At 50.4% G+C, this 26,075-nt stretch overlaps 3 protein-coding genes across 20 annotated transcripts; 2 read left to right on the top strand and 1 right to left on the bottom strand.

Annotated features, from left to right (window-relative positions):
• ZNF7 (zinc finger protein 7) lies at nucleotides 1–9,025 on the top strand. Of its 7 annotated transcripts, none has more exons than XM_037048858.1 (5): nucleotides 1,018–1,220; nucleotides 1,322–1,366; nucleotides 1,735–1,894; nucleotides 3,996–4,112; nucleotides 7,141–9,025. In XM_037048858.1, the coding sequence occupies exons 2-5, from the start codon at nucleotides 1,340–1,342 to the stop codon at nucleotides 8,907–8,909; spliced, it is 2,073 nt and encodes a 690-aa protein (XP_036904753.1). In that variant the 5' UTR covers nucleotides 1,018–1,220; nucleotides 1,322–1,339; the 3' UTR covers nucleotides 8,910–9,025. The 7 variants fall into 7 exon arrangements, with proteins under 7 accessions (XP_036904751.1, XP_036904753.1, XP_036904748.1 ...); XM_037048853.1 differs by having other exon boundaries at nucleotides 1,095–1,220; nucleotides 1,768–1,894; XM_037048852.1 differs by having other exon boundaries at nucleotides 1,095–1,220; nucleotides 3,999–4,112.
• Nucleotides 9,026–13,221: 4,196 nt separating this feature from the next.
• On the bottom strand, nucleotides 13,222–16,609 carry COMMD5 (COMM domain containing 5). Its single transcript, XM_037048981.1, has 2 exons — nucleotides 16,249–16,609; nucleotides 13,222–15,790 (listed from the first exon to the last, which is right to left on the bottom strand). Exon 2 carries the CDS (start codon nucleotides 15,732–15,734, stop codon nucleotides 15,060–15,062), a length of 675 nt encoding a protein of 224 aa, XP_036904876.1. The 5' UTR covers nucleotides 15,735–15,790; nucleotides 16,249–16,609; the 3' UTR covers nucleotides 13,222–15,059.
• A 179-nt stretch (nucleotides 16,610–16,788) lies between these two features.
• Nucleotides 16,789–24,890, top strand: ZNF251 (zinc finger protein 251). Of its 12 annotated transcripts, none has more exons than XM_037048833.1 (6): nucleotides 16,791–16,809; nucleotides 17,691–17,739; nucleotides 17,941–18,112; nucleotides 18,547–18,660; nucleotides 22,187–22,294; nucleotides 23,246–24,890. In XM_037048833.1, the coding sequence occupies exons 2-6, from the start codon at nucleotides 17,707–17,709 to the stop codon at nucleotides 24,700–24,702; spliced, it is 1,884 nt and encodes a 627-aa protein (XP_036904728.1). In that variant the 5' UTR covers nucleotides 16,791–16,809; nucleotides 17,691–17,706; the 3' UTR covers nucleotides 24,703–24,890. The 12 variants fall into 12 exon arrangements, with proteins under 12 accessions (XP_036904732.1, XP_036904728.1, XP_036904727.1 ...); XM_037048832.1 differs by lacking the exon at nucleotides 16,791–16,809 and adding an exon at nucleotides 16,853–16,924; XM_037048834.1 differs by lacking the exon at nucleotides 16,791–16,809 and adding an exon at nucleotides 16,895–16,984 and having other exon boundaries at nucleotides 17,980–18,112.
• Nucleotides 24,891–26,075: the final 1,185 nt, after the last annotated feature.

Raw genomic sequence — 26,075 nt, 5'->3', positions numbered from 1 at the left:
AGTCTGTGGGACCGAGGGGCGTCGAGGCCGGTCTCCTGCGGCGTCGGGCGTTTGGAGGCTACGGCGGTCCCCTGGAGGCGTGAGTGAAGGCGGCGGTCGCACCCTCCCTCGGAACGCCCTGAGCAGACCCCCGAGTCTTCCAGTCTACGGCAGTGCGGGCCTCGCGCTCTCCCGGCCTTTAGGCTAGGAAGCTCGGGAGGAGCGGTCGGCTTGGAGGGGCCGCGAGGATGGTGGAGCCGCGGCCGCCTTGCCCGCGGAGGCGTTTGGCCGAGTTCCGCAGCCTCTAGCGCGGCCTTCCCACCAGCTGGCTCCAGAGAGATCTTGGGTCTTCTTCCTGAATAACCATCCTCGTCGAGGGTCCTCCTTCCCTCCATTTACGGCCCTGGAAGATCTAGACTTAGTGACAGTGACTGAAAGGGCTGTGTCTTGCGTGGGTAAGACTTCTCAAAATTCTGGCTGCTGCTTAGGGCCTACCCCTCAGTGCCGGGGACCAGGATCCAGGGCTGGCAGCTGCCTTCCTCCGGTGAGGCCCAGGTAGGGGCCCACCCGACGGTGGTCATTTCTGCCCCGTCAGCCTCACTGTGCACACGGTCTGGGGCGTCCACCTACAAGCCACTTTCTGACCCAAAGGCTCCACTAGGAAGCCCAGTCCTCATTCAGACCTATCAGGCGCACTTAGGGGAGGGAGCCAAGTGTATGTAAGGGGATTCCTGTATCCATTCCTCATTTCCCAAAGGTTCATTGTTAGGGTGCTGGCTACTCCCATCTCCAGTCACACGCTTTTTGCTGCCTGTGATCCAGCCCCTTTGCATGTGCTGTACCTGCTGCCAGGAGTGCCTTCCCCACCTCCACCTTCTTGGTCTAATTAGCTCCTAGGGGAAGTGACCCAACAGACTGAGTCAGGGTTTCCTAGTTTAAATGCTTTCAGAGTTCCTTGTGCTTTAGTGCCATCACGGTTGTAATTCTGCATTTATTTGTGTCTATTTAACTTTTTCCTCCACTAGACTGCTTCATGAAGGCAGAGTCCTTGTGCATTGTTCACGCCACATCCAGTTGCTTGGCTCAAGCCCACATGGCAACCATCCCTTAAGTGTTCGTGGGGTAACTCACAGCTGCCACACACACTGAGAAATGACCAAAGCCTTGGGGGCAGTTGCTCAAGTGCTGTGGCAGCTTTGATTCCGCTCAGTATTCCTGCTGGAGACTATCTGGAGGCAGAGGTAAAGGACAGGAGAACACTGTGCTCCCTGGACCAGCCTGGGAGTCAGGGGTGGGGAGCCTCCAGTATCCTGACCTCTGACCCTTTCTTAACTGTCAACAGGTCTCCCAGCCAGGACATATGGATACTCACCCACGGAGCCTCATGGTAGGAGTCTGACTACCCTCCATTTTGTCACTTGTCCTGTGAGGGCCCTGCCGCCTCCTCTGGGTTCCCACCTTGCCCACCGGGCCTGGGCTTAGACCCTGCCTTGGCCTCCTGCTGTGGCTCTTGTCAGACTCAGGCATGCCCATCCCCAGAGTAGTGAGCAAATGTTTGCCTAGACTGGGGCCTGCCTGTTCTGAGGCTCTCAAGGGGAGGGCTGTAGATATCCAGGGTCTGGATCCCTCCCTCCCTCCCTCCCTCCCTCCCTCTTGATTTTAGACCCAAAGGGGCCTGGTGGCTGTCTCGGTCAACCCTGTGGTGCATGTACCTGAGACACCACGAGGTGGTGCCAGATTGGGACTGGCACCCAGGGCTCCTGGAGGTGCAAGTGTGTGTCCTTTCAGGAGGCTGTGACGTTTGGTGACGTGGCTGTGCACTTCTCAAGGGAGGAGTGGCAGTGTCTGGATCCTGGCCAGAGGGCCCTCTACAAGGAAGTGATGCTGGAGAACCACAGCAGTGTGGCTGGACTAGGTGAGGCTGTAGCTTGGGACCCGCCCCCTGCATCATCGGTCAGCACCCACTTAGCCAGGTCTCTGTGAGAGCTGGGGATATGGAGGCAATGTGGTCAGGCCCCGGCCCCATTGGGATGAGTCACTGTGACCCAGGCAGGCTCCCAGTTTTGCTCTTGTCACATGGTTTAATCCTCACAGGGTGTGTGGACTTCTGGGAGGTGATACAGCCTCCTTATTATGAGAGTTGGAGTCCACACTAGAAATAGGCGTTTCACTATCCTTTTTAGCTTTGGTAGGAATTTATATAGATGGAATTAATGGAACCTTTTGAGTTTTTGGTTGAGCTCCCTGTAAAGCTCCTGGGCCCCAGGGGAAGCCCGTACTTTTTGTTCATGCTTGATGGCCTCACAAGCCCCTGAATTTCTGCTCGTGTCACTTCAGTCATTTCTAGTTCTTCCACAAGTCAGTCTATTTGGATACTCAGTTTTTGACATGTGTTTGTTCGTAATATTCTTTGTTTTTATTTTTAATCTGCGGTGTTGCAGCTGTTCCTTTATGTGAGTTTTTGAAGTACCTTGATCAGTTTTCCCCAGGATTGCTTATTCATCTTTCCAAAGAGCCAGCTTCTGGCTTTGCTCAATTTTCGGAGATGGTGTTCATGTGTGTGTGTGTGTGTGTGTGTGTGTGTGGTGGGGGGGTCCTTGTTTTCTAGTCCATTGAATCCTGCCCTGCCTTTATCATTTCCTTCCTTTGTGCTTATATTTGCTGTGTTGTTCTGTTTTCAACCTATTGAATTTAATGATTAGCTCATTTGTTTCTTATGGTTTTCATTTCTAGTAAATGTGTTTAAAGATATGTTTAAGTACTGCTTCTGTTGCATCCTACACATTTTGACTCAGTAAATACAGTTGCCGGTTAGTATCTCCTTACTGAATTCCCAAGTGGCAAAAAGTTTTGAACCGCCTGTTGTGGTAACTTTCATGTCCTGTTGCATTTTGGTTCTGTGTTCTGAGGCACTATGGCCTACATCATGACCCGTTCCTGGCTGGCCCACGGATGTTTCTCTGAATGTTCCACCTGTGCTTAGAGACAACATGTGTTTCAGTGCGGGGTCCTGTTTGAACCTGAGGCCTTTGACTTGGGATCTCTCTGCCTGCCCTTCTCCACCCCCATGGCCAGAAACCTGAGGGAGGCTCCAAGCACAGGGCCCTGGGAAGGGCTGGGAGCTCACCACTGTTGCCCCGTAGCCTGGGGCTGGTGGCCTTGGAAGGGGGTGTTAGGTGAGCACCCACAGGCCTCTACCCTCCCCAGGCTGCCTGGGCTCCCTCGCTTTGAGAAAGGATGCAAGACTGGGGGCCACCAGGTAATGACTGGATCCTGGTGCCTTTTGACTTAAAACCTGTTTCATTTGTTGGTTTATTTTTGTTCTTCCACTTTGTTTCTTTTAAAGATCTTTTATTTAAAAAAATAAAGATCTTTTATTTACTGACTTCAGAGAGAGAAAGGAGGGGAGAGGGAAAGAGAAAAACATTGATTTGTTGTTTCACTTACTGATGCACTCACTGGTTGTTCTTGTATGTGCCCTGAGTGGGAATCGGACCCACAGCCTTGGTGTATCGGGACAAGGTTCTCACGAAGTGAGCTACCAGGCCAGGGCTTTTTTTTTTTTTTTAAATGACTGTTAATTTGAGCCAAGCTGATGACATATGCTGGGAAGCAAGGTTTCAAATGTTCTTGTCTCATTTCTTAACCCATATCTCTCGGACTGTACCTGAACTGAGAGGGGCACTGGCCGTGCCTGGCTTTTGTCTTCCTGGCGTAGAGCAGCCTGTTCTTGGCAAACTGTTGGGTGACAGGGTGTCCTGGGGCCTTGAAGCAGAAGGGAATCAGTTGGGAGTCCAGACACCCCTCAGTGTCCAGCCCCTAGACCTGGGCTAATAAACCAGACAGAGAGAGCCCCTGTGCCCCTGTGCTCAGACCCTCACCTTGTGATGCTTCTTTCATAGACCCTGCCTGTGCCCGAGCAACCCCCTGCCCCTTTACTTTGGGAATCCAGGGGCACTGAGCCCCGAGCTATGTTCCCAGTAATGCCAATGTGCTTTCCTTTGTCAACTTGACAGCAGGATTTCTGCTCTTCAAGCCTGAGCTGATCTCCCGGCTGGAGCAGGGGGAGGAGCCATGGGTCCTTGACCTGCAGGGAACTGAGGGGAGAGAGCCTCCAAGGACGCCCCAGACAGGTGAGGCATGGGCCTGTGGGAGAGAACCTGTGCCTGGGGAGGTAGGCTCCAGGGTTTGGTATGCAAGTTTGATTTGAAACCACATTTTATTCAGTTTCTAATCTTAACAATACCCTTATCAATCAGAGATGTAAACATGGGTGCAAGGGAAGCAGTAAACTTGGTTCTGAGCAGCCTGCCAGTAACAGTTGCACTCCCTCCAGAACTTCTCAGGGGCCTGGGTGACCCCAGCTTCTGAGATCTGGTTCTGGGGCTACTGTCACAAAGCATCACAGGCTGGAGGCCAGAGGCCCAGACTCAAGGCATTGGCAGTATTGGGTCCTCTCTGGAATCTGTAGGGAAGGCTCTTTCCTGCCTCTTCCAGGTTCTGGTGGCCCCAGGTGTTCTTTGGGTATGGGCACACCACCTCAGTCCTCTATCATCACAGTGCACTCGCCCTGTGTCTCTCTTTCTGAGGACACCACTCACATTGGGTGAGAGCCCTGCATACCTTAGTGTGACCTCATTGGAAACTCCATCTGTACGGTCCTGTTTGTCAGTAAGTTCATGTTTTGAGATCCTGGGCTGGAGCTTCAGCTCACCTTTTGGGGCACAGTCAGACCAAAGCAGGGACCTCCCATTTAGGCCCTTTCTTACCCTTCTTGGGAAGGAGTAAAGGGACAGACCAGCCTGGTTAAAACCCAGCTCCCAGTAAATATTTCCAAGGAGGGGGAGATTTCAAAGAAGGCACCATGGCAGGAGAGCCAGCTGGAGTAGGCCGAGCTCCTTCGTGGTTCCCATGCAGCAAATGGCCTTTCTGGTGGTTAGGTGACAGGAAGGCAACCCTTCAGTGAGACCTAGACCTACTTTGTGGGCTTGAGCATACAGGACAGCCTTGTGGATGAAAGTTTGTGGAATGTAGTTGCCCGAGATATGATTTTGTCAGTTGGTGCAGTTGATATCCCAGGATCCTCCACAGGGCCTGCAGTTGCTCGGACATTACCACTCCTGCCCCAGGACTTGAGGCCCCCTGGGGGCTCCATGGGATGAGTCATAGTTGCTGTCGTGAGGCCAGAATTCAGTTGGAGTGAAGACCGCAGTAGGTCAGAGTTTACCGAGCACTAACCCAGCTTCCACTTGTCCCATGGTGATAGAGCAGGCAGGGGCTTGATGGACCCCAGAAGGGGAAAGGCAGGTCCGTCTGATACCACCTGAGCTTCTTGACCAGCCCTGCCTTTGGTCGTGGGTGGAACATGTATCCTCCAGTTTTCCCAGGCAGGTGCTTGAAGGCAGGGTGGGATCATCCTATGGGTGTGGCCTTGAGCTATTAGAAGCCACATTAGTGTTTTCTCCTTACAGACCCAGGGAGAGGCCTGATAGCAAGGCTCAGAGAAGCTTGGCTGGGCTGGTTAGGACAGGGTCTTTGTCAGAGGAGTGGTCCCTAGTAAGTGGGGACAGGAAGAGATGGGCTGTGCTATGTGTGGGTATCATGTGGCCTGAAGGGAGGGAGCTTGTGCACTCTGAGCCAGACAGGAGGCTGATGGCTGTGGAAGGCTGGTGCTGGGGACGTGGCAAGACCTTCATAATGTAACTGCCATTTACAGGCTTTGTTACAGGGGAGAGGGAGGCAGACTCCAGAGCAGCTGGTTTGCAGTGTGGCTGTGGCTGCTTAAGCAGGAGGCCCAGGGCTCATGGCTGGGCTGGCAGTGCAGCTGTCCCGCTGTCCCTGGCTGTTCTTCATGGCTGTTCCTCCTTCACAGCTGTTCACGGGGGCCTCTGCACTGAAGCAGCCGGCCGAGGGCAGCAGTGCTTTTCTGTTTTCTATCTCTGTGGCTGCTCTTGCCGTGTTGAAGGAGCAGGTTTGCCAAGGTTGTGTTTGTTCAGAGAGAGAGAAACAGTGAGGACCAGGCAGGAGATGTCTCAAGTCTTAAGGGCACAGAGATGTTGAATGGGTGCATGTTTGGGGGAACAGAACTCAGTCCATTCCTGTATTTCATCAGCTATGTGACCATGGGTGAGTGACATAACCTCTCTGAGCCATGAGTCCCTTATCCACTATTGACCCCACTGGGTTGTTGTGAAGACCAATGGCAGGAGGGAGCAGGAGCTGTCCTTGTGCACAGATGTCCGTGTGCGTAGCCCCTTCTGTGCACTGGTACTGACAGAGACGTAGGTTGCTGCAGCTGGATGGAGACAGCACTGGTGTGAGGAGCCAGTGGAGCCCTGTCACTAGGCCCTGGGTTTCACTGTGGGACAGCAGCAGGATAATTATGGCCCTGGATATGATTAGGGACCATAGGGTCTGACTTCAGCAAAGGCACTTCCTGGAATTGCAGAGTAGGAAGGAGGCTGACACTTATGTAGAGAATCCAGAGGGAAAGTGGATGTCAGAAAGTCCTTGTAGGGGCAGATGGTGTAGGCAGAATCTCCAGAAACACATAGGGAGGAGATGTCCATATGGGGAAGGTGAGGAGCAGACTGACAAGGGACATGATCAGTCTTCCTTCGCTGCTGGAGGAAGCGAAGTTCAGTCCTTGTATCTTGCTCAAAAACCCACCCAGGAGATGGGCCAGTGCCCAGCCCTTTGGGCTCACCCTGTATGACCCTTAATAGCTCTCCTGCCTCGACTTTTTCAGTACCTGCTCATCCCTCTGCTTATAGCTCAAACTCCCGCTTTCTTTCTTACGCGCCACCTCCTTTGACCTCTCAGGATAATCCTTCCTCTCACAAAACCCCCCACCATCTCAGGCTCACTTTCTTTTTTGTGGACTTCCTCACAGTTTTCCCACAGGATGAACCTCTGCTGATGTAGCCCCCTTGTGGGAGGGTGGCTCTTAGTACTCACCTGAGTACACTAGTTGAATCAATGTGCGAAGCAAAAAGTATGAAGGAAACCACATTTTGAGAACTGTCAAAGGCGTCAACTTTCCGTGGCATCTTTGCATGAGGGGTGGCCTGGGAGGGAGCTCAATTCCTAGGGAGTACCTCCACCCCAGCCTTTGTCCTCTGAGCTCAGGAGAAAGAGCCTTATTCTTCCTGTGTGTTTCAGATTCTGCAATTAGCACTGATGGGCAGGCCCATGAGGATGTATACATACTGAAATCAGAGTCCCTGGCAGCAATGGTCAAAACCCCACCACATGATTCTCCTCCGAGTCCCTGCTTGGGAGATACCTCTGTTTCTGAGGTCTGGCCGGAGAGTAAACCGAGCTCTCTCTTCCAGAAACACCACTTGCACGCAGAAACTGTGGCTGCTAGGAAGATCTCTACCCAGGAGGATGTGCAGGGTTGTGGCGGCATGGGTTGTCAGCCTGATAAAAGTCAGGGGATTGCTACAGACGGAATATCCCGAAGATGTGATGTGTGTGGCAGGGGTTTCATATTCACAACTCTATTTCACGAAGTTAATATACAGAAGAAACTGGACACATGTCAGGAATGCCAAGAAACGTTATCTGATTGTCCACAGGGGAAGCATCAAAGTAGCTGCCATGGAGAGAAGCCATATGAGTGTGAGGAATGTGGGAAGGTCTTCAGGTTGTGTTCACAGCTTAATCAGCATCAGAGAATCCACACAGGAGAGAAACCATTCAAATGCATCGAGTGTGGAAAGGCCTTTCGCCTGAGCTCAAAACTTATCCAGCATCAAAGAATTCACACTGGAGAGAAGCCCTACAGGTGTGAGGAATGTGGGAAGGCTTTTGGTCAGAGCTCCAGCCTTATTCACCATCAGAGGGTGCACACGGGAGAGAGGCCCTATGGCTGTCGTGAGTGTGGGAAGGCCTTCAGCCAGCAGTCGCAGCTGGTCAGACATCAGCGGACTCACACTGGAGAGAAGCCCTACTTGTGCCAGGAGTGTGGGAAGGCCTTCAGCCAGAGCTCCACCCTGGCTCAGCACCAGCGGATGCACGCTGGGGCAAAGCCTTCAGTTCCAAGAACACTGGATGGTGCTGGCCTTGTTGTTCACCAGAGAACCCATGCTGCAGAAAAACCATTTAAGTGTGACGAGTGTGGGAAGGCTTTCAGGTGGGTCTCTCGCCTTAGTCAGCATCAGCTAACTCACACTGGAGAGAAACCGTATAAATGCAACAAGTGTGCAAAAGCCTTTGGTTGTAGCTCACGGCTTATTCGCCACCAAAGAACTCATACTGGAGAAAAACCATTCAAATGTGATGAGTGTGGGAAGGGCTTTGTTCAGGGCTCACACCTAATTCAGCACCAGAGAATACACACAGGAGAGAAACCCTATGAGTGTAGTGACTGTGGAAAAGCCTTCAGCCAGAGCTCAAGCCTCATTTACCATCAGAGGATCCACAAAGGGGAGAAGCCCTATGAGTGCCTGGAGTGCGGAAAAGCCTTCAGTATGAGCACACAGCTCACAATCCATCAGAGGGTTCACACTGGCGAGAGGCCCTATAAATGTGGTGAGTGTGGGAAAGCCTTCAGTCAGAACTCAACCCTTTTCCAACACCAGATAATTCATGCTGGAGTGAAGCCCTATGGATGCAGTGAGTGTGGGAAAGCCTTCAGTCGGAGTTCATACCTCATCGAGCACCAGAGGATTCACACACGAGCCCAGTGGTACCATGAATATGGGGGCATCCTGGAGGGTCCTACCCATGTGAGTCGTAAAAAAGTTAACACTGTAAAGAAACTACACAAATGTAATGAATGTGAGAAAATATTCAGATGGCGCTCACATCTAATTATACATCAGAGGATTCACACTGGAGAAAAACCTTATAAATGTAACAAATGTGGCAAAGCCTTTAATCGGAGCTCCAGGCTCACTCAGCATCAGAAGACTCACGTAGAATAGACCACACACCTCTCTAAATGCACTTGTATGTGAGAATAAACCCATAGCCTTAACACACTTGTTTTATATGGGATCATTGATATTGACAAGTTGGAATGTTGGTAAAGATTTAAAATTGTTCTTTTAAAAAAGGACATCCAAGTTCATACAAAGTATGTGTTTTATTTGCTAGGGTGTTTGACCTTATCCCACTCAGTAAAGCCTGTGCCCCTTTGAAACAGGGTGCCCACATGTAGAATTCTGAGTACGCAAAGGGAAGACCAGGCTCTGCAGCCAGGGCCTCAGAGCCCTCTGAGCTCCGCCAGGCGAGATGCTCAGTGTCTTCAGCACCAGTTACTGAGACCGGCTTCAGCAGCAAGGATGTGAGAGCTCATGTGCACAGAAGTCCAGAAGAGGCATTACTGGAATTTCCTTCTGCCTTCACCTAAGTCCTTTTCTTCTCGAATCAGCAGCCCAGGCAGGCAGCCCCCCAGCATCCAGCTGAGTTTCTAGATGGGTCAGCCACTCTGGTGAATTGGACAAACAGGCTGTGACCATGTCCATTCACTTTGTCTCACAGTATCTAATTAAGGCCCAGGAACCATAGGATGATGCAGACCTGCATCGTTGACTCTAGCCCTGCCCAGGGTCCTGGACTCACCAGCCGTGAATGAGTTGGACTAGGAGTCCCGTTCAGAGAGGCTGCTGCGCAGGGCCACCCACTTGCGACTTGTTGACCTTTGGAGTCATTGCCGTATCGTCCCATTGGAGAGGCTCAGTTATCCCACAGGTGGACAGGTAGACCAGAGAGCACAGGTCTCCTGAGGATCTCTCGTAACTTGATTTGGGTCACTATCACATTGGCTTGGTTAAGCCCATGGGCTTTGCTGCTTCAATCACTGCATGGCAAAGCCTGTAGCAGGCTATGGGTTGTGTGAGGTGAAGGAAATGCTTGCTGATTCCTGTGTTTGTACCAGAAGGTTCCAGCACTTTCTTGTGAAGTTGGAAGCAGCAGAGTTTGAGGTGGTTGAATCCATGTGAGTTTGTTTCTCCAACGCGTGTGGGGGGCGGGTCTTGACCCTGCAACTGGTCAGCATGATTGCCAGCTGGTGCTGTCTCCCACTTGCCAGGACGGCATGAAGTCAGTGTGCTTGCTTCTCCAGTCGCTCCTGTTCCACCCAGGACTTGTACTTGGCAGGATCAGTGCCAGAGGACCTGGCACTTCTGTGTATTTTTCAGAGGTTATGCTCATTGTGTCCCTGCTTCAGCTGCCGTATTCAACCATGTGGTCACTGCTGGCACATCTGGACAGGTGGGCCTAGTCCGAAAGGGCCTTAAATATTTTATGAGAGCCAACAATGAGAACCCAAGGTCCTCAGTGGACAGGCCACACTTCTGCCATCTGCTGGCACTTAGCACTGTCACATGCTGGAGGGCCTCTCCATCAGACCCCACATGTTTCCTCCTGAGTAATGAGGGACAAAGGGGTGAAGGGTTTTATGGACTCTTCCAGACTCCACCCTGGGCACAACACTCTTTCTTTCCCTGAACGGTAACAGTAGGCCAGGCAAGAAGGCAGAGCCTTCCACCTTAAATCTGCTTCAGCACCCGAGTCTCTGGATAGTGTGATCCTGGATCCAGTGCTGGTGAACTATGTGGCCTGTGGGCCAAACCCAGTCCATGTTCTGCTTTTGTGTGGTGTGCTAACCAAACAATGAGGCCATTAAGACTGGGTGGCTTGAGCCCTGGCTGGCGTAGCTCAGTGGTTTGAGCGCGGGCCTGCGGACCAGACGATCGCGGTTCGATTCCCAGTCAGGGCACATGCCTGGGTTGCAGGCCGGTTCCTTGCAGGCTAACTACCAGCAGGGACCCACAAAAGGCAACCATACATTGATGTTTCTCTCCCTCTCTCCTTCCCCTCTATAGATAAGTAAATAAATAAAATCTTTAAAAAAAAAGAAAAGTTTCTTTAAAAAAAAAAAAAAAAGACTGGGTGGCTTGAATGCTTTCAGTCTCTGCCAAGCAGACCAGAAGTTCAGCCAGTCATTCCCTGCAAATGCACCTGTCACAGCCAACCAGACTGCCCAAGTAAGCCAACTGCTTGAGCTGCAGTCAACCAATTTCCATGCTTTGCCTCTGTATCTTCATGAAAACCTCTCCCCAGCCCTCTGCAGAGTGCTTGGTTTGGCACTGGTGGATTCCACCCATGTTTGCTCAAGTAAAGTCTTCCAAATTGTGATGTACCTCAGCTTACCTTTTAGCAGCGCTAAGAATGGTTTTTACATTTTTAAATGATGGGAACAAAAGACTATTTTGTGACGTTTGAAAATTCTGTTGAAGTTAAATTTCAGTGTGTGGTTTGTTTACTTAAATGTTGCAATACAACTGAGAATTCAACAGCTTTAACCCCAAGTCCTGCACTCCAGTGGGGAATACCAGCTGCAGTACAGGAGGAGGAACATCTTAGCTGTGTCCACGTGAAAAAGGTGTGCATCACCACTGGGTTGCTGGGCAGGACAAAAAGGTGGGCTGCCGTGAGGCCACGTATGTTTTAGAATATTCTGTCCTACTTTCAGTCTACATTTCCCAAGTTGGGCTCCAGTAAACATAACAGTAAACTCATTTTAAGGATTTCCAGAACTGTTTCAAAGTAGGTTTTAAAATACTTTGAACTTCTCTTTTGGAGTCAATAAATTAAACCCACAATTTTGACCTGAAATTGCTTTCATTCGTGTTTATTAAACTTTGATTTATGACTTTGGATGCTAACTATTTTGAGGTTTCTTGAAGCTTCCTCAAGTGTTGGGAGGGGGAGCAGAGCCCAGGTGGTTTTACACACCCATGTCCCTCACAGCTCAGGAAATGTTTGTTGAATGAAGGAATGATGCATTTGGGGAGTATCCAGGCTTTGAGATCAAGTCAGAGATCCATGGAAGAGGACTAACCACTAAGAGCTTTCACAGAGACCTAATAAAGTCAACACAACTGAAAGGTCATTTTCCTGAGAGGTAATTGCATCAACCTTTATGCAAGGCCCATGTACAAAGGTGGACAAGGCCAGCACCTGCCCCCAAGTCTTGGTTCATGGTGACCTACCTACAAGAGGGTGGACAGTCCCTCCACAGCCTGGGGGAGTCATGCAGATGCACAGGGTCTGCTCACCCCAGCATGGCAAGAACTGGACCCAGGAAGGTGTTCCCATTAAGAGCTGCTACCGGCCTGCCACCTGGTTTTATATGGTTCTGGAGCTAAAAGAGTGGCTTTTTCCCCCTCCCTGGCCAGGTGGTTCAGTTGGTTTGAACATCGTTCCATACACCAAATGTTGGTGGATTTGATACCTGGTGAGGGTACATATCTAAGTTGTAGGTTCCATCCCTGGTTGGGGCACATACTGGAGGAAACCAATCAATGCGTCTCGCACATAGATGTTTCTCTCCCTTCCTCTAAAAGCAATAAACATGTCTTTGGACCCTGGCTGGTGTGGCTTAGTGGATTGAGTGCCATCCTGCGAACCAAAGAGTCACTAGTTCGATTCCCAGGCAGGGCACATGCCTGGGTTGCGGGCCAGGTCCCCAGTTTGGGGTGTGAGAGAGGCAACTGAATGATGTATCTCTTGCATATCAATGTTTCTCTTCCCCTCTTCCCACTTCTCTAAGTAAATAAATAAAAATCTTAAAAAACCCACAAATAGCCCTGGCTGGTGTAGCTCAGTGGATTGAGCTCAGGCCTGCGAACCACACGATTGCGGTTCGATGCCTGGGTTGCAGGCCAGTTCCCGGGGCCCGGGGCCCGGCAGGGGACGAATGAGAGGCAACCATACATTGATATTTCCCTCTCTCTCTTCTTCCCTTCCCCTCTAAGATAAATAAAATCTTAAAAAAAAAAAAAACCCCACACATAGTGGGTGAGGAATTAAAAAACCATGGCAATAATTTTAAGGAGGAAACAGATTTTGTTGTTCCACTTACTTATGTATTCATTGGCTGACTCTTGTAGGTGCCCTTACTGGGGATTGAACCCACATCCTTGGTTTATTGGGATGTTCTAACCAACTGAACTAGCTGGCCAAGGCCAAGAATGGTTTTTATTATTTTTACCTTACTTTTTAGAGAGGGGAAGGGAAAGAGGAAGAGAAAAACAATGTGTGGTTGCCTCATGCATACCCCCAAACTGGGGACCTGGCCCACAATCCTGGCATGTGCCCTAGACCAAGAATCAAACCAGCGAGCCTTTGATTTGAAGGCCAGCGCTCAACCACTGAGCCACACTAACCAGGGTAAGAATGGTTTTTACATGGTTGCAAACAAGTATTTTGTGATACCTGAAATGAAAATTTCAGTGCCTGTGAAAATTTTTTATTGGGACATAATTATGCCCATTTGTTAACATACTGTCTTTGCTCTCAAACTATGGTGTCAGACCTTACAGAATCGTCACGACCTGGAACACTCAAGTACTCGTCTGGCCCTGCATAAGAATGCACATGGGTGAGAGGGCCCACCCTACTGGCCTGAAAATCTGTACCCTACAGCTGAAAGGGTCCTTCTCAAGTTGGGTTGCAGCTGCCTCCACAAACCTGGAATTTCCATGAGAAAGTGAAGAGTTCATCCCAGGACTAGGTACAGGTCTGTGCAGCTCTAGGCTGTGTGTTAGCTTTGGAGGGAAGGGCTGCCCCACAGTTGCTGTGGGTAGCAATTGGGGCCACAAAGTCCAGAGCTGCAATTCCTGACCAGATGACAGAAGGAATAATGCCCTCTGGTGGGCCAGTGGCCAGTGGGTTAGCAGAGCACTATACCCCAACTTACCTGGAACCTAGTGAGGGTGGAAATGGGGATTGGATAGCATGTGACCAGAAGATGTGTCTCTGAAGGGCCCAAACCCAACCCATCCAGAAGAGTGTGCTGACCCTCCAGGGGTCTGCAGTGGATTACCAGAGTAGACACATCAACACAGACATGTGAACAGGCAGGCAACACTGGCTGGGCACACAAGGAGTCTCTGAGCCCGCCTGCCTACCTGCCCACCTTCTGCTGCAGGTGCTGCAGAGAGGCTCACTGGGTTCTGAGTGACAGCCCCGTCCTCCATCAGGTACCTAACACCTGGGTGGCCTCGAAGGCACCTCTCCTCACTGTCACCAGGTGCATGATTTAGAACTACGGAGTCCCAGCCACAAGGCCCCTTGGTGGCAGTGAAGCTTGGAGCACCCTTCTAGGGTGCACAGGCTGGGCTCCAACCCCAGGTCTCCAATCCTGGTTGCATCACATGAATGTGACTGTAGTAGTTTTGCACATCAGGAGCCCCCAGGTTGCAGTGGCTTCCACCCTAAATGTGTGCCCTCCCTCTGGAACCAGCAGCCCAAGCTGCCCAAACACTTACCCTTGAGGTACCAGGAAGGGCCCCTGCTCCCCTCCTGCTCTCAACCCAGCACCCAGTGTGATCTTTCTAAAACAGCCATCAGAGTGCAGCCTACTCTCAGTGTCCCTCGTTCCCCTCCACCTCAGCTGCCCTCCACCAGAGGGGTGCCTCCCTTGCCTCTTTCAAGTCCTTGCCCATATACCCAGTGTTCTAGGAGGCCCACCCTATGAACCACTGTGAAATAACAGTGCAGTTCTCCCCTGGCCCTGCCCTCTATCCCTTGGCTTATTTTCCGCTTCACCTACTATCCACTATCAAGCTATACAATTTGCTTTTTACATGCTTTATAATGTCTTCCCCTCCCCACTAGTGTTGGATCCATGAAATAAGGATGTAAGATAGGAGAAAGAAATGTCCACACTGAAACACAGGGTTCGCAGCAGCAGATAAGTAGAGTGGTCAGATGCCACATGGAGCCCAGCTAAAGGAACTCAGCATCTGCATCAAAGCATTGGCCTGGACCAGAGGGCTGCCCTGGAGCAGTGGGTACCCTCATCTAGCAACAATGCCAATGGCCAGGGGACAGGTGTGCAGCGTGACAGCAGTTGGAAAAATAGGATTTTACAGTTGCCCTACTTCCCAGCAAAGGACAGAAACTGCTGTTTTGTTTTGTTTTGTTTTGTTTTTTCCATCAAACAGAATGACATGGTTGCAGTCCCACACTCTCACTGAAGAGTGCCTCCTGGGAAGGATGGGCTTCACTATGGAGATGTCTGAGCAGCTGTCCCCAGGTGACCAAATAACTGGGCATGTGGGTCAGTCCTGTAGTTTGTGCTCACACTTCTTTTCCAGGTCGGCCATCTCCTTCAGCATCAGGGCCACGCTATACCGAAGCTCCTGGAACTTGGCTGTGGGGACCTCAAAGCGGTATGTTAGCCCATCTGAAAGCACCAGCTGCATCAGGACGCTTGGCTGCAAGGAGCGGGCCAGGGCACTGGTGGAGATTGCCACATCCACTCTCCAACGAAAGTAGGCAACATGGGGCAGCCAGGCCCCCTGCTGCCTGGCAACAGAGTCAAGGAGAGGCCGTTGGCTCCCAAACACCACACTGGCCAAGTCCATTACCAGGTCTTGCGGGATGGAGAGCTCCTGGAGCTGGTCCTTGAAGGTATCGGGCTTCAGGCTGGCCGAGGGCAGCCGGAGGGCCTTCTGGAGCAGTGTGTGGGTGCCGGCAAGCAGGGCCCCCAGCCGCTCCTCCGACAGGTGCGCACCAATCCCGAGGAGCTGCACAGCCTCACGGCAGTCTTCTCCCTGCAAGCTGCTGACCACCAGCTTCAGCAACTTCCTGAATGTGCCCCTGTCCAGGTCCCCGAAGAGCCGAGACATTGCTGCCACTTCCTGGGGGGGCTGGGCCCCCAGGAAACTCACCTGGCCACTGTGACTGTCACCAGGGTGTGGCAGGTATGGAGCTGCAGCCCCCACGGCAGACATTGCTACTTCCTCCTTTTTGATCAGCCAGCCCAGAGGCAGGTCCCAGATGCAACTGCCTGGAGGAGTGGAGAGAAGCCCAGCGACTTACCATGTCCTTTGGGCCAGTGACTGAGTAGTTTTCACCTTGAAGACACTGACAGTGTGAACCACTGATGACAGCCCATGTGATGGGAGGCACCTTGGGAGCAGGGGGTCCCGGGAAGAGGGGAGGCAGGGCAGGGAGGGCAGAACCAGGAAGGAGAGCAGCCACCGGGTGGGTCTGGAAAAGGGAGCTAACAGAGGCGGACCCAGTTCGAGTCCTGGCCTGGCCTGGACTCGGCGTCCTGGACACCTGAAGTGCGCAGGAGTCGCGGCCAGCGCCCTGTGGCACCAGCCCAAGCGTCGTGGGCCGGCGTTACTGTCGCCGACCGGCCTCCAGAGCCCCCAGGCCCGGTGACCAAGGGGCCGCGTCCAGCTCAGCCGCCTCACCTCCCGACCTCACCCACCGCGCCCCCAGGCCCGAGGTGCCCCCCACCTGCAACGCGCGCTCTGGAGCGGAGCGGAACGGCCTGATGGCGGAGAGCAATGGGCTGGCCGGAAGCGGGGCTTGGCCCGGAGGCGACTACAAACACTTCCGGGAAGCTCTAGGACAGCGGGAGTACTCGGCCGCCTCCGATCCGCGGGCCCCAGCGGATTCCCCGACAGGGTATTTTGTTTGTCACAGAAAAGGAAATAAAGACAGGGTTGTACGGGCTTGGCCCGGGAATAGAGAGGCGCGTGGGGTGGGTCCAACTACGCTCAAACAGCAACGCGGGGCCTGGAACGGAGCGTCGGCAGGCGGCCGAAGTCCAGCTTCCTCCCGGCGGCCGACCACCAGTCCCCTTCCGCCTCGCGCCTCGCTCTAGGCGACCACCGACGGCATGAGCCCTCTGTGGTCCTAGAGCAGCCCCGGAAGTGCCTGGCGGAACGGCTCGGCCGTTTCCGGTCCCCTCGTTTCTTTTGAGGGCCAGACGCCGGCAGGAGGCCCTGCTCTGCGCAGCGCAATCCCGCCTCTTCAGTGTAGCCCCGCCCCCGCCCGGCGGCCCGCTACTCCCAGGTGTGCAGCGCCCCCTCCGCGCTGGCTCCAGGTCCCGGACAGTCGGCCTGCAGCAAGCGGGAGCCACGGGGGCAGGTTGCCGACTGTGGAAGGTCCGGCCGAGGGGGTGGTTTCGGTAGGAGGCGTGGGCGGGCCCGGCGGAGCGTCGGGAGGTTTCGGCCGAAGTCGTGACAGGGTAGGGGGGCCCAGCGCTGGTGAAAGGGGAGGCTGCTGGGCGGAAGGTCGGCCCGGATCGGCGTGGGCGCGCGGGAGACGTAACGGGCGTTGTCTGCATCCTTGGGTGGCCGCAGCTCGCGGGCCGCGAGGAGGCCGCAGCGGGGGTGCTGTTGGGGAAATGAGGACCGCAGTTAGGCCTGAGGGCCGGTGAGGGTACTGGAGGCGACCCAGGGGCTGCGGGCGAAGGAATGGGAAGGGCGGCAGGCCCCGGGCTTTGCCCAGCTTAGCTCAGCCTCACCTGCCTCCGCGCAGTCTGCTCGTCCACCCTGCGGTTGGGGGCTGCTCAGCGTGTGCGAGGTGCGGCTCTCTAGCAGCTGGGTCCTGGCCCTGGACCCTGGGGCTGCCAGCTTTCACTCCGCAGCTCCCGCCCCACCTGGCTGTGGCTCTGCCAGTTCTGGGAACTTTCCGTGTCACTGGGCAGTCGGGCACGCACTGTGTCCTGCTGTAGAGTGACCTGCCTTTGACCACTACAAGAGGCTGTGCTCGTTGCCCCAGAGGCCGCTGTAGGAACCAATGAATGCCACCTGCCTACCCCTCACACCTCTTGGGTCCTGGATGTTAGTGACACTGAGTGGGTCTGAGTGTGGGTCCCCTCCTTCCAAGGGTGAGCTGGGGGAGGTGAGCTGGCCAGGTCAGCCCCGCTCAGGTCCTGAGTCTTTCTTCAGATCCTGCTCCCCCAGGATGGCAGCTGCACTTGGGCTTCCAGTGCCCCAGGTGAGTTTACCTCCTCCCTGCCTTCCATCCTCCAAGGTGGTGAGCCCAGTTTCTGCAGAAGTGAGGTGTCCTGGCACCCAAGGACAGGGCTCTGGGATTGGACTTGGGATCTCCCCAGGGAGACGGACTCCAGGGTCTCAGTCTGGGCCCACTGGCCCAAGACAGGCTTGTTCACGGGCTGAGCGAAGCACGTCTGCCCAGTGGGCGCAGCCTCGGGGCAGCGGCCACCTGTCGTTTCAGGAGGCAGTGCAACTGACTTTCCAGGATGTGGCGGTGTACTTCTCTCAGGAAGAGGGTCAGCAGCTGGGCCCAGACCAGCGGGCGCTGTACAGGGATGTGATGCTGGAGAACTACGGGCACGTGGCCTCGCTGGGTGCGGCTCTCCCTGGGCTTTCGGTGGGGGCGTTTAGGGAGCTCAGGGGCTGCCTCCAAACTTTGGAGCTCAAAGAGGAGGGTCCCACCACTTGTCCCCAGGTACCAATCTCGTCTTTGCCTGGCTCCCACTTCAGGAATGCACTTTGATTGCCTGTGCCCATCTGTGTTTCCCCTGGGGCAGGAGAACTGATGAGTTACTCTCCTTCAGTGCTCACTCTCTGCCCTTGCTGCGCCCCCCCCCAACCCCTTCCACTCCCCATAACACAGACACTCTGTGATTCCCATTCCACTCCTACCTCTTGGAGAAGGGATGTGGTGGGAGATGTCTTCTGGGAAACTGCACTTTGCACCTGGCCTGGAACACCCAGTGGGGAGTGCTCTGCTCCAGCTCTCCCCACCACGTTAGCTCACCCAGGGCCTTTGCCTCAACAGGACTCCCTGTCCCTAAGCCAGAGCTGATCTCCCAGCTGGAGCAAGGTGAAGAACTGTGGCTCCTGGATCTTATGGGAGCTGACGAACTAGAGCCCTTGAGCAGCTGCAGCACAGGTGAGAGTGGGTTGGGGCTGGTTAGGTGATGGGGCTCCCTTCCATGTGCTCCTGGGGGCGGTCTTGGACAGCAGTAGATACTCCTGCAGACTTCTGCATGTGCTTTGACAGCTCTGATTTTACTGATCCGTTTGTGCTTTTAAAAATGCACGGTTCTTCTGGTAATTAGGGGAGTTTGTGTTTAGTAATGATCTCTATGGAAAAGTTGTACAACAGCCCCATTCCTTCTTTATATCATACTCTTTGTACTCTCTTTCACACAGTAGCTATTGGTTATCTACCAGGTTCACCTGTTACTTCTATCCTTTTCTCTTGCATATCCTAGTCTTAGTAGTATTTCTAAGTGTTTACCTTGTTCTGTTGAACATACTTTTATTAGTTTACTTGTCAACTCTAAGCATTATGTCTGACTCCCAGCTACTGAGAACCAGTGATGTGTTCCAGTTTCCACCTTTCCTCGTTATCCTCCCATTTTGGGCCAATGACAAAGCACACAACGTGTCGTCACTCGTATCTCCACCTTTGTTAGTATGCCTCAGATCTGTAATTAATTCTGTTAACTGTTCACCCCCAACCTTTCTCCAAAATTTTCTCCTTCATCTCTTGGTTGGATGGAGTTAAACCTCTAGTAGCATAAAGTTGCTGAAGGGTTTTCTTGTTTGTTTGGTTTTTTTTTAGTTTTTTTCCCAAGGGTATGCTTATTGATTTTAGAGAGAGAAAGGGAGAAAGAAACATTGATTGGTTGCTTCCTGCACACATACCCCAACTGGGGATTCAAACTTACAACCTTTTGGTGTACTGGACGGTGCTTCAACCAGCAGAGCCACCTGGCTAGGGCAAGTTGCTGAGTTTTAATAAAGAGACAGAACTGTGTCAGCCAAATCTCTGTCAAGGTACAGAACATCACCATAACCCAGAAGGTTCTCGAGGTGTGCAGTACACATTATTGAGGACGTGCGTGCCTTTTTTGGCTAGAGATAAATTAAAGAGCTGAATACTTTTAAAGTACCATGGTTCTAATAGCCAGTGTTTTGTGGTTATTTTGACTAATGTGTTGATTGTGCTATTCTAAACTTGTAATGCGATTACGCTTTTCTGTATAGTGATTGCCACGTTTTGTACAGAATGCCCAGTGTGGCATTCAGCTCTTCTGTCCAGTTGTCATGTGGGTTTTCTCAGGTGAGCTCTGACGCCAGGGGCTCCCTGCAGTGCTCAAGAGAAAAGTCCTTGTTTACGAACCTGAAACCCTGTCTGAGGTGGTGGGAAAGCGGGTTGCACAGGAGACAGTGTGGAGACCATGGCACTTCTCACAGGGGCAGTCCCCACAGGGTGGCTGGGATTCCAGGCCTTTTAGTTGACTGGGAAGAGCTGGTTTTGTTTCTCTGGGGTTTTCCCATGTAGAGGGACGGGGTAGCCAGGTGGAACCTGGCAAGTGCTGGATGGAGGAGAGCATGTTTCCCTTGATTTGAGGCCTAAGGCACCTCTATTCCTCTGAGCTTGCTGTTTGGGCTCCAGCAGCTTGCCTCTCTTGTCATGCTGTGGTTGCCATGACTCCATGGTTGCCACAGCAATGCTGAGTTTGCAGTGACTGCCTCAGTATCCTTGGGAGGACCTGGGCTGTGAGGCTCTGTAGTGAGTTGTCATTTTACACGTACTGTCCTACCATGGCTGACCCCTGGGAGGCAGCAGAGCATCACCCCTGCTGCTCTTTGTCGCCACAAGGTGATTGTCCTGATGCCTGGCAGACAAGTGCACTGAGCTCTGCTTGTAGGTCTATCTCTTTGTTTTCTGGGTTATGTTTTGGCACATTTTGTCAAATTAATGCTGAGGATGGTAATCACCCACACGGTGGCAAGCAGTTCTGTCCACATGAAGTTGAGAACATGTCACAGTGGAATGTTTTTGTTTTACTGTGTAGAAGCTTTTTAAATTTCTTGTAGTTCTGCATTTTTATTTTTGCTCTTTTCCCTTGTTTTTGAGGTCAAGTTCACAAAAACATCAATGATATCAAGATTCAGAAGCTTAGTGCATATGTTTTCTTTTATATATTTCATTGTTTTAGGTCTTACATTCAGGCTTTTTTTCAATTTTAAGTTACTTTCTGTGTATGACGTGAGATAGGGGTGTGGTTTCATTCTTTTTTTTTTTTAAGATTTTATTTATTTATCTTTAGAGGGGAAGGGAAGGGGAGAACTATCAATGTATGGTTGCCTCTCATACGTCCCATGCTGGGACCTGGCTTGCAACCCTGGCATGTGCCCTAACTGGGAATCGAACCGCGATCATGTGGTTTGCAGGTCTGTGCTCAATCCACTGAGCTACACCAGCCAGGGCTGGTTTCATTCTTTTGCATGTGGCTTTCCAGCTTCCCAACACCATTAATAGAAGACACTTTCTTTCTCCATTGTATGTTCTGGGCTTTTTTGTTGAAAATTAGTTGCCCATATATGTGTGAGTTTATTTTGGGGCTCTGTATTGTGTTCCACTCGTCATTGTGTCTGTTTTTTTCCCAATACCATACTGTTTTGATTACTATAGTTTTGTATAGAGTGTGATACCTCTGGCTTTGTTTTTTTCCCTCAAGATTGCTTTGGCTATTTGGGGTCTTTTGTGGTTCCATATAAATTTTAGGGTTATTTTTTTCTAGATCCACTGGGATTTTGATAGGGAATGCATTGAATCTCTAGATTGCTTTAGGTAATGTGAACATTTTAACTATGTAAGTCTTCTGATATGTGAATACAGAATATCTTTCCATTTCTTTGTGTCTTTAGTTTATTTCAATAATGCCTTCCAGTTTTAGTGTACAGGTCTCTCACCTTTTTTTGTTAAGTTTATTCCAGGTATTTTATTCTTTTTGCTGTGATTATAGATGGGATTGTTTCCTTTATTTCTTCAAATAGTTTATCGTCACTATATAGAAATGCAGCTTTCTGTATATATAGATTTTGTACCCTGCAACTTGATTGTATTTGTTTATTAGTTCCAATAGTTTTTTTTTTTGGTATAGTCTTTACAGTTTTCTACACACAAGAAATCATGTCATCTGCCAGTAGTGACAATTTTTTTAAAGATTTTATTTATATATTTTTAGAGAGAGGGGAATGGAGGGAGAAAGAGAGAGAGAAACATTGATGTGTGGTTGCCTCTCACGTGGCCCCCACTGGGGACCTGGCCTGGAACCCAGGCATGTGCCCTGACTGGGAATTGAACTGGAGACCCTTTGGTTCACAGCCCACACTCAATCCACTGAGCTACACCAGCCAGGGCCAAATAGTGACAGTTTTACATATATATAATATACCAAATCTTTGGCATATATTTCCAACTTTTCCTTTTAAAAAGTCATTCATTTTTACTACAGTTCCACCAGTAGTAAAAGACAGATTGTTTTTTCAGTTCTTATCAACATGGGATACATAATTTTTTAAGTATTTAGAATAAAGTCTAAGGGTCTTGAGCTTGTTGTGGTGCTCCCACGACTGTTCCCTGTCCCACCTTTTCTTTTTTCTCTTATTGATTCCAGAGAGATGGGAAAGGAGGAGAAGAGAGAGGGGGAGAAACAGCGATGTGAGAAGCGCCAGTCGGCTGCCTCCTGCAGAGGTCTCAGATGGGAACCGGCCCCTCAACCCAGGCATGTGCCCTGACCAGAGATAGAACACAGGAGCTTTTGGTCTGCAGGGTGTGCCCAGCCCACTGAGCCGCACAGGCCAAGCACCTGTCCTGTCTTGCCACTCTCTCCTCCTCATTTTTCTTGCTCTACCTTCAGTGAGATTCTTTTTTTCATTATTATTATAATTTTCATTTACTTATTTTTCATCACCATTTATTTCTCCTATACTCACTTCCACCTCCATCTCTATCCCTGCAATTACCATACTTGTTCTGTGTGTCTATGAGTTTTTTCTCCCCGCTGCACCCCTCCCCCACCTTTTTTGCTCCATCCCTTCCCTCTCCAGATTTCTTGAACTTGATGAAGCTCTCATACCTCACATCCAGGCCCTCATCTGCCATTGCTGACTGTTTTATCTTCAGGTTTTGGTGGAACCTCACTTCCTCCCAGAGGTCTTCTCTGATCATGTAGACGAGCTCAGAGGCTATGATGTATTTCTCACATGTCTTACAGTTTCCCCCTCACATGGTTTATCACCCCTGTTAAAAATTTACTAGCTTAGGGGATGGGATGGGATGGGAGTAATAGACTGAAAACTGTACTTGAAAAATAATTAAATAAAAAAATTGAAGAAAAAAAAATTTACTAGCTTAATTATCTATGTGCCTGAGGTCAGAGGCTAGATTTACCTTCCTGTTACATTCTTTACCTAGCTCTTACTTGGCCTTCTGAGTATTTACTGAGTATTCACCAATTTGATGGGTGAGAAATTATAGTTTGTTTTAATTTTCATTTTCTTGATTACTAATGAACTTAAATATTTTTAGTCTATGGATTGGCTATCTTCTGAATTCTGCCTGTCACCTATATTTACCTTTTACATAATGCTTTAGGGGGGCTTTTGAGACATTATTGATATTATCTGTAACGGATGGTTTTCTCCAATAATGCCTTTTTGCTTTTGTGTAACAGATTTTGAGATTGGGACCGAGAAGAAACTACCCATTCTAAACCAGAAATGCTCTGAAGAAGTAAAAACCTCAGAATTGATGTCAAGAAGATTTTCAGGGTATAATCCACAGGCACCTGAGTTACAGGAAGCTTGGGACCATGAGGGTAAAGTAGAAGGACACCTGGGAAATTCTGAACAGAGTTTGAAGAAACTCCATCTTCACAACAGAATTTTTTGGAATGAAACTGCCACATGCAGGGAAAGATCTCCAGGAGAAACAGTCCAGGATTGTGGTGCATTTGATGGAAACTTGAATATGAACCAAAATGCTATTAGACTTCCAAGAAATAAAACAGGATTGAAAGCCTTTACATGCGATACATGCAGCAAAACCTTCAGATACAATTCAGACCTACGTAGACATCAGAGAAGTCACAGTGGGGAAAAACCATATAAATGCATTCAGTGTGGGAGAGGCTTTGCTCTTAGCTCAGGCCTTATTCTGCACCATCAAGTTCATACTGGAAGCAAACCATTTAAATGTAATGACTGTGGGAAGACTTTTCGTCTCAATTCCCACCTGGTTCTCCATCGGAGGCTTCACACTGGAGAAAAACCTTTCAGATGTAGTGAATGTGGAAAGGCCTTCAGTCGAAGCTCAACTCTTATTCAACATCGTGTCATTCACACAGGAGAGAAACCATATAAGTGTAATGAATGTGGGAAAGGCTTCAGCCAGAGCCCACAGTTAACACAGCATCAGAGAATCCACACTGGCGAGAGACCATACGAATGTGATCAGTGTGGGAAGGCCTTCAGTCGAAGTTCAAGCCTTATTCAGCATGAGAGGATCCACACTGGAGAGAAGCCCCATGTGTGTGACCAGTGCGGGAAGGCCTTCAGTCAGAGCTCAAGCCTTTTTCTCCATCACAGGGTGCACACTGGAGAGAAGCCCTATGTATGTAATGAGTGTGGCAAAGCCTTCGGTTTTAATTCTCACCTCACTGAGCACGTAAGGATCCACACAGGAGAGAAACCCTACACTTGTAATGAGTGTGGTAAAGCCTTTAGCCGGAGTTCAACTCTTGTTCAGCATCGAAGAGTTCACACTGGGGAGAAACCCTATCAGTGCATGGAATGTGGGAAAGCCTTCAGTCAGAGCTCACAGCTTGCCCTACACCGAAGAGTTCACACTGGAGAGAAACCCTATGAATGTGGTGATTGTGGGAAAGCCTTCAGCCGGAGGTCAACCCTCACTCAACATCAGAGGGTCCATACTGGGATCCCCCGTGCATACCGAAAGTGTGGTCCAGCCTTTGTTCCTGGCTCCAGCCTTAGGTCACACAGGCAGATGCACTCTGGAGAGAAACACCCTGTGTGCGATGGACATAGCCGAGCCTTCAGCCGTGGCACGAACCTTGTTCTTCATTGGACAATTCACAGACGTTTCATGTTTTCAGAATCGGTTGCCTTTTGAAGCTGGCATCTCTCATTTAAAATACTGGAGAGTCATTGTGATATTGCGTGTGCCTATAGTTCCCCCTTTTTACTGCACAGTGGCATCCATTGTACGGATGTGGCAGTTTGTTTATCTGTTCCCCATTGAAGGGTATTTGGGTTGCTCCATCTGGGGCAAGTATGAATAAAGCGACTTTTAAGACAGGCTGTTTTGGGGACATAATTTCTTCATTCTTCTGGGTCACAGATAGGAGTGGAATGTGGGGCTACATAGTAACCGATGTTTAACTTTTTAAGGAACTGCAAGACTTTTTTATATCTCCACTGGCAACATATCACTTTAGTTTATTTAAATCCCCACCAATCCCTGGCTGGTGTAGCTCATGGATTGAGCACAGGCTGTGAACCAAAGGGTCACCAGTTTGATTCCCAGTCAGGGCACGCACACAGGTTGTGGACCAGGTCCCTGGTGGGGGGCATGCAAGAGGCAACCACACATTGGTTTCTCTCCCTCCTTCCCCTCTCTCTAAAAGTAAACAAATAAAATCTTTAAAAAAATAGCAAAATCCTCGCTAGTTTTATTCTAACCATCTTGGTTGGGATGTCATGGTATCCTTTACTCTAATCTTAATTTCCCTGTTCATTGTTACTTGAGCCATGAACTTACATTTAAAGAGTTTTACTGTGAAGTTTGCAAAACACTGGACCAGTTCATCTCCATGGTGCGAGTACCCTGCCATCCTGACTCAGTTATGAGACTCTACCTGGGGGAATCTTTTTCTTTTTTAAATGTTTATTGATTTCAGAGAGGAAGTGACAGAGGTAGAAAGAGAAACATTGATGTGAGAAACATGGACCCCTTACTTCCCATATGCGCCCTGACTGAGGATCAAACCCATAGCCTTTTGGGTACATGGGATGACGTTCCAGTCAGCCAAGCAACACCAGCCAGGGTGTGGAATCTTTTGTCAAATCCACTCTTCATTCCCTCCAGGTCAACTCAAATATGACCCTTTCAGGTTGCTTTTTCATTTTCTGCTCTCACCCTTCCTGTGTCTTAAGGAATTTGGGATCACTTCTGCATTTGGTTTAACATTTGTCCTAGGATTTGCTTGACTTATTTGCCCAGCTCATGTTCTGCCTCTCCCATCAGTATTAAGATTCTTTTTTTTAAGTCTTTAAATAGTTTATCTTTAGAGGGGAAGGGGAGAGGAAGAGAAACATCAATCTCTGGTTGCTTCTCGTGCATCCCCTGCTGGAAACCGTCCCCTGCCGGGAACTGGCCTGCAACCCAGGCATGTGCCCTGACTGGGAATCGAACCGCGATTGTCCACTGGTGGTCAATCCACTGAGCTACACCAGCCAGGAGTATTAAGATTCTTAATCACAGAA

Source organism: Sturnira hondurensis, unplaced genomic scaffold, assembly GCF_014824575.4.
Source record: "Sturnira hondurensis isolate 20B ecotype Veracruz unplaced genomic scaffold, ASM1482457v3 Scaffold0006413, whole genome shotgun sequence".
In the NCBI taxonomy this organism is placed as follows: domain Eukaryota; kingdom Metazoa; phylum Chordata; class Mammalia; order Chiroptera; family Phyllostomidae; genus Sturnira; species Sturnira hondurensis.
Note: the sequence above shows the minus strand (reverse complement) of the source record. Positions and strands in the feature narration are given on the sequence as shown.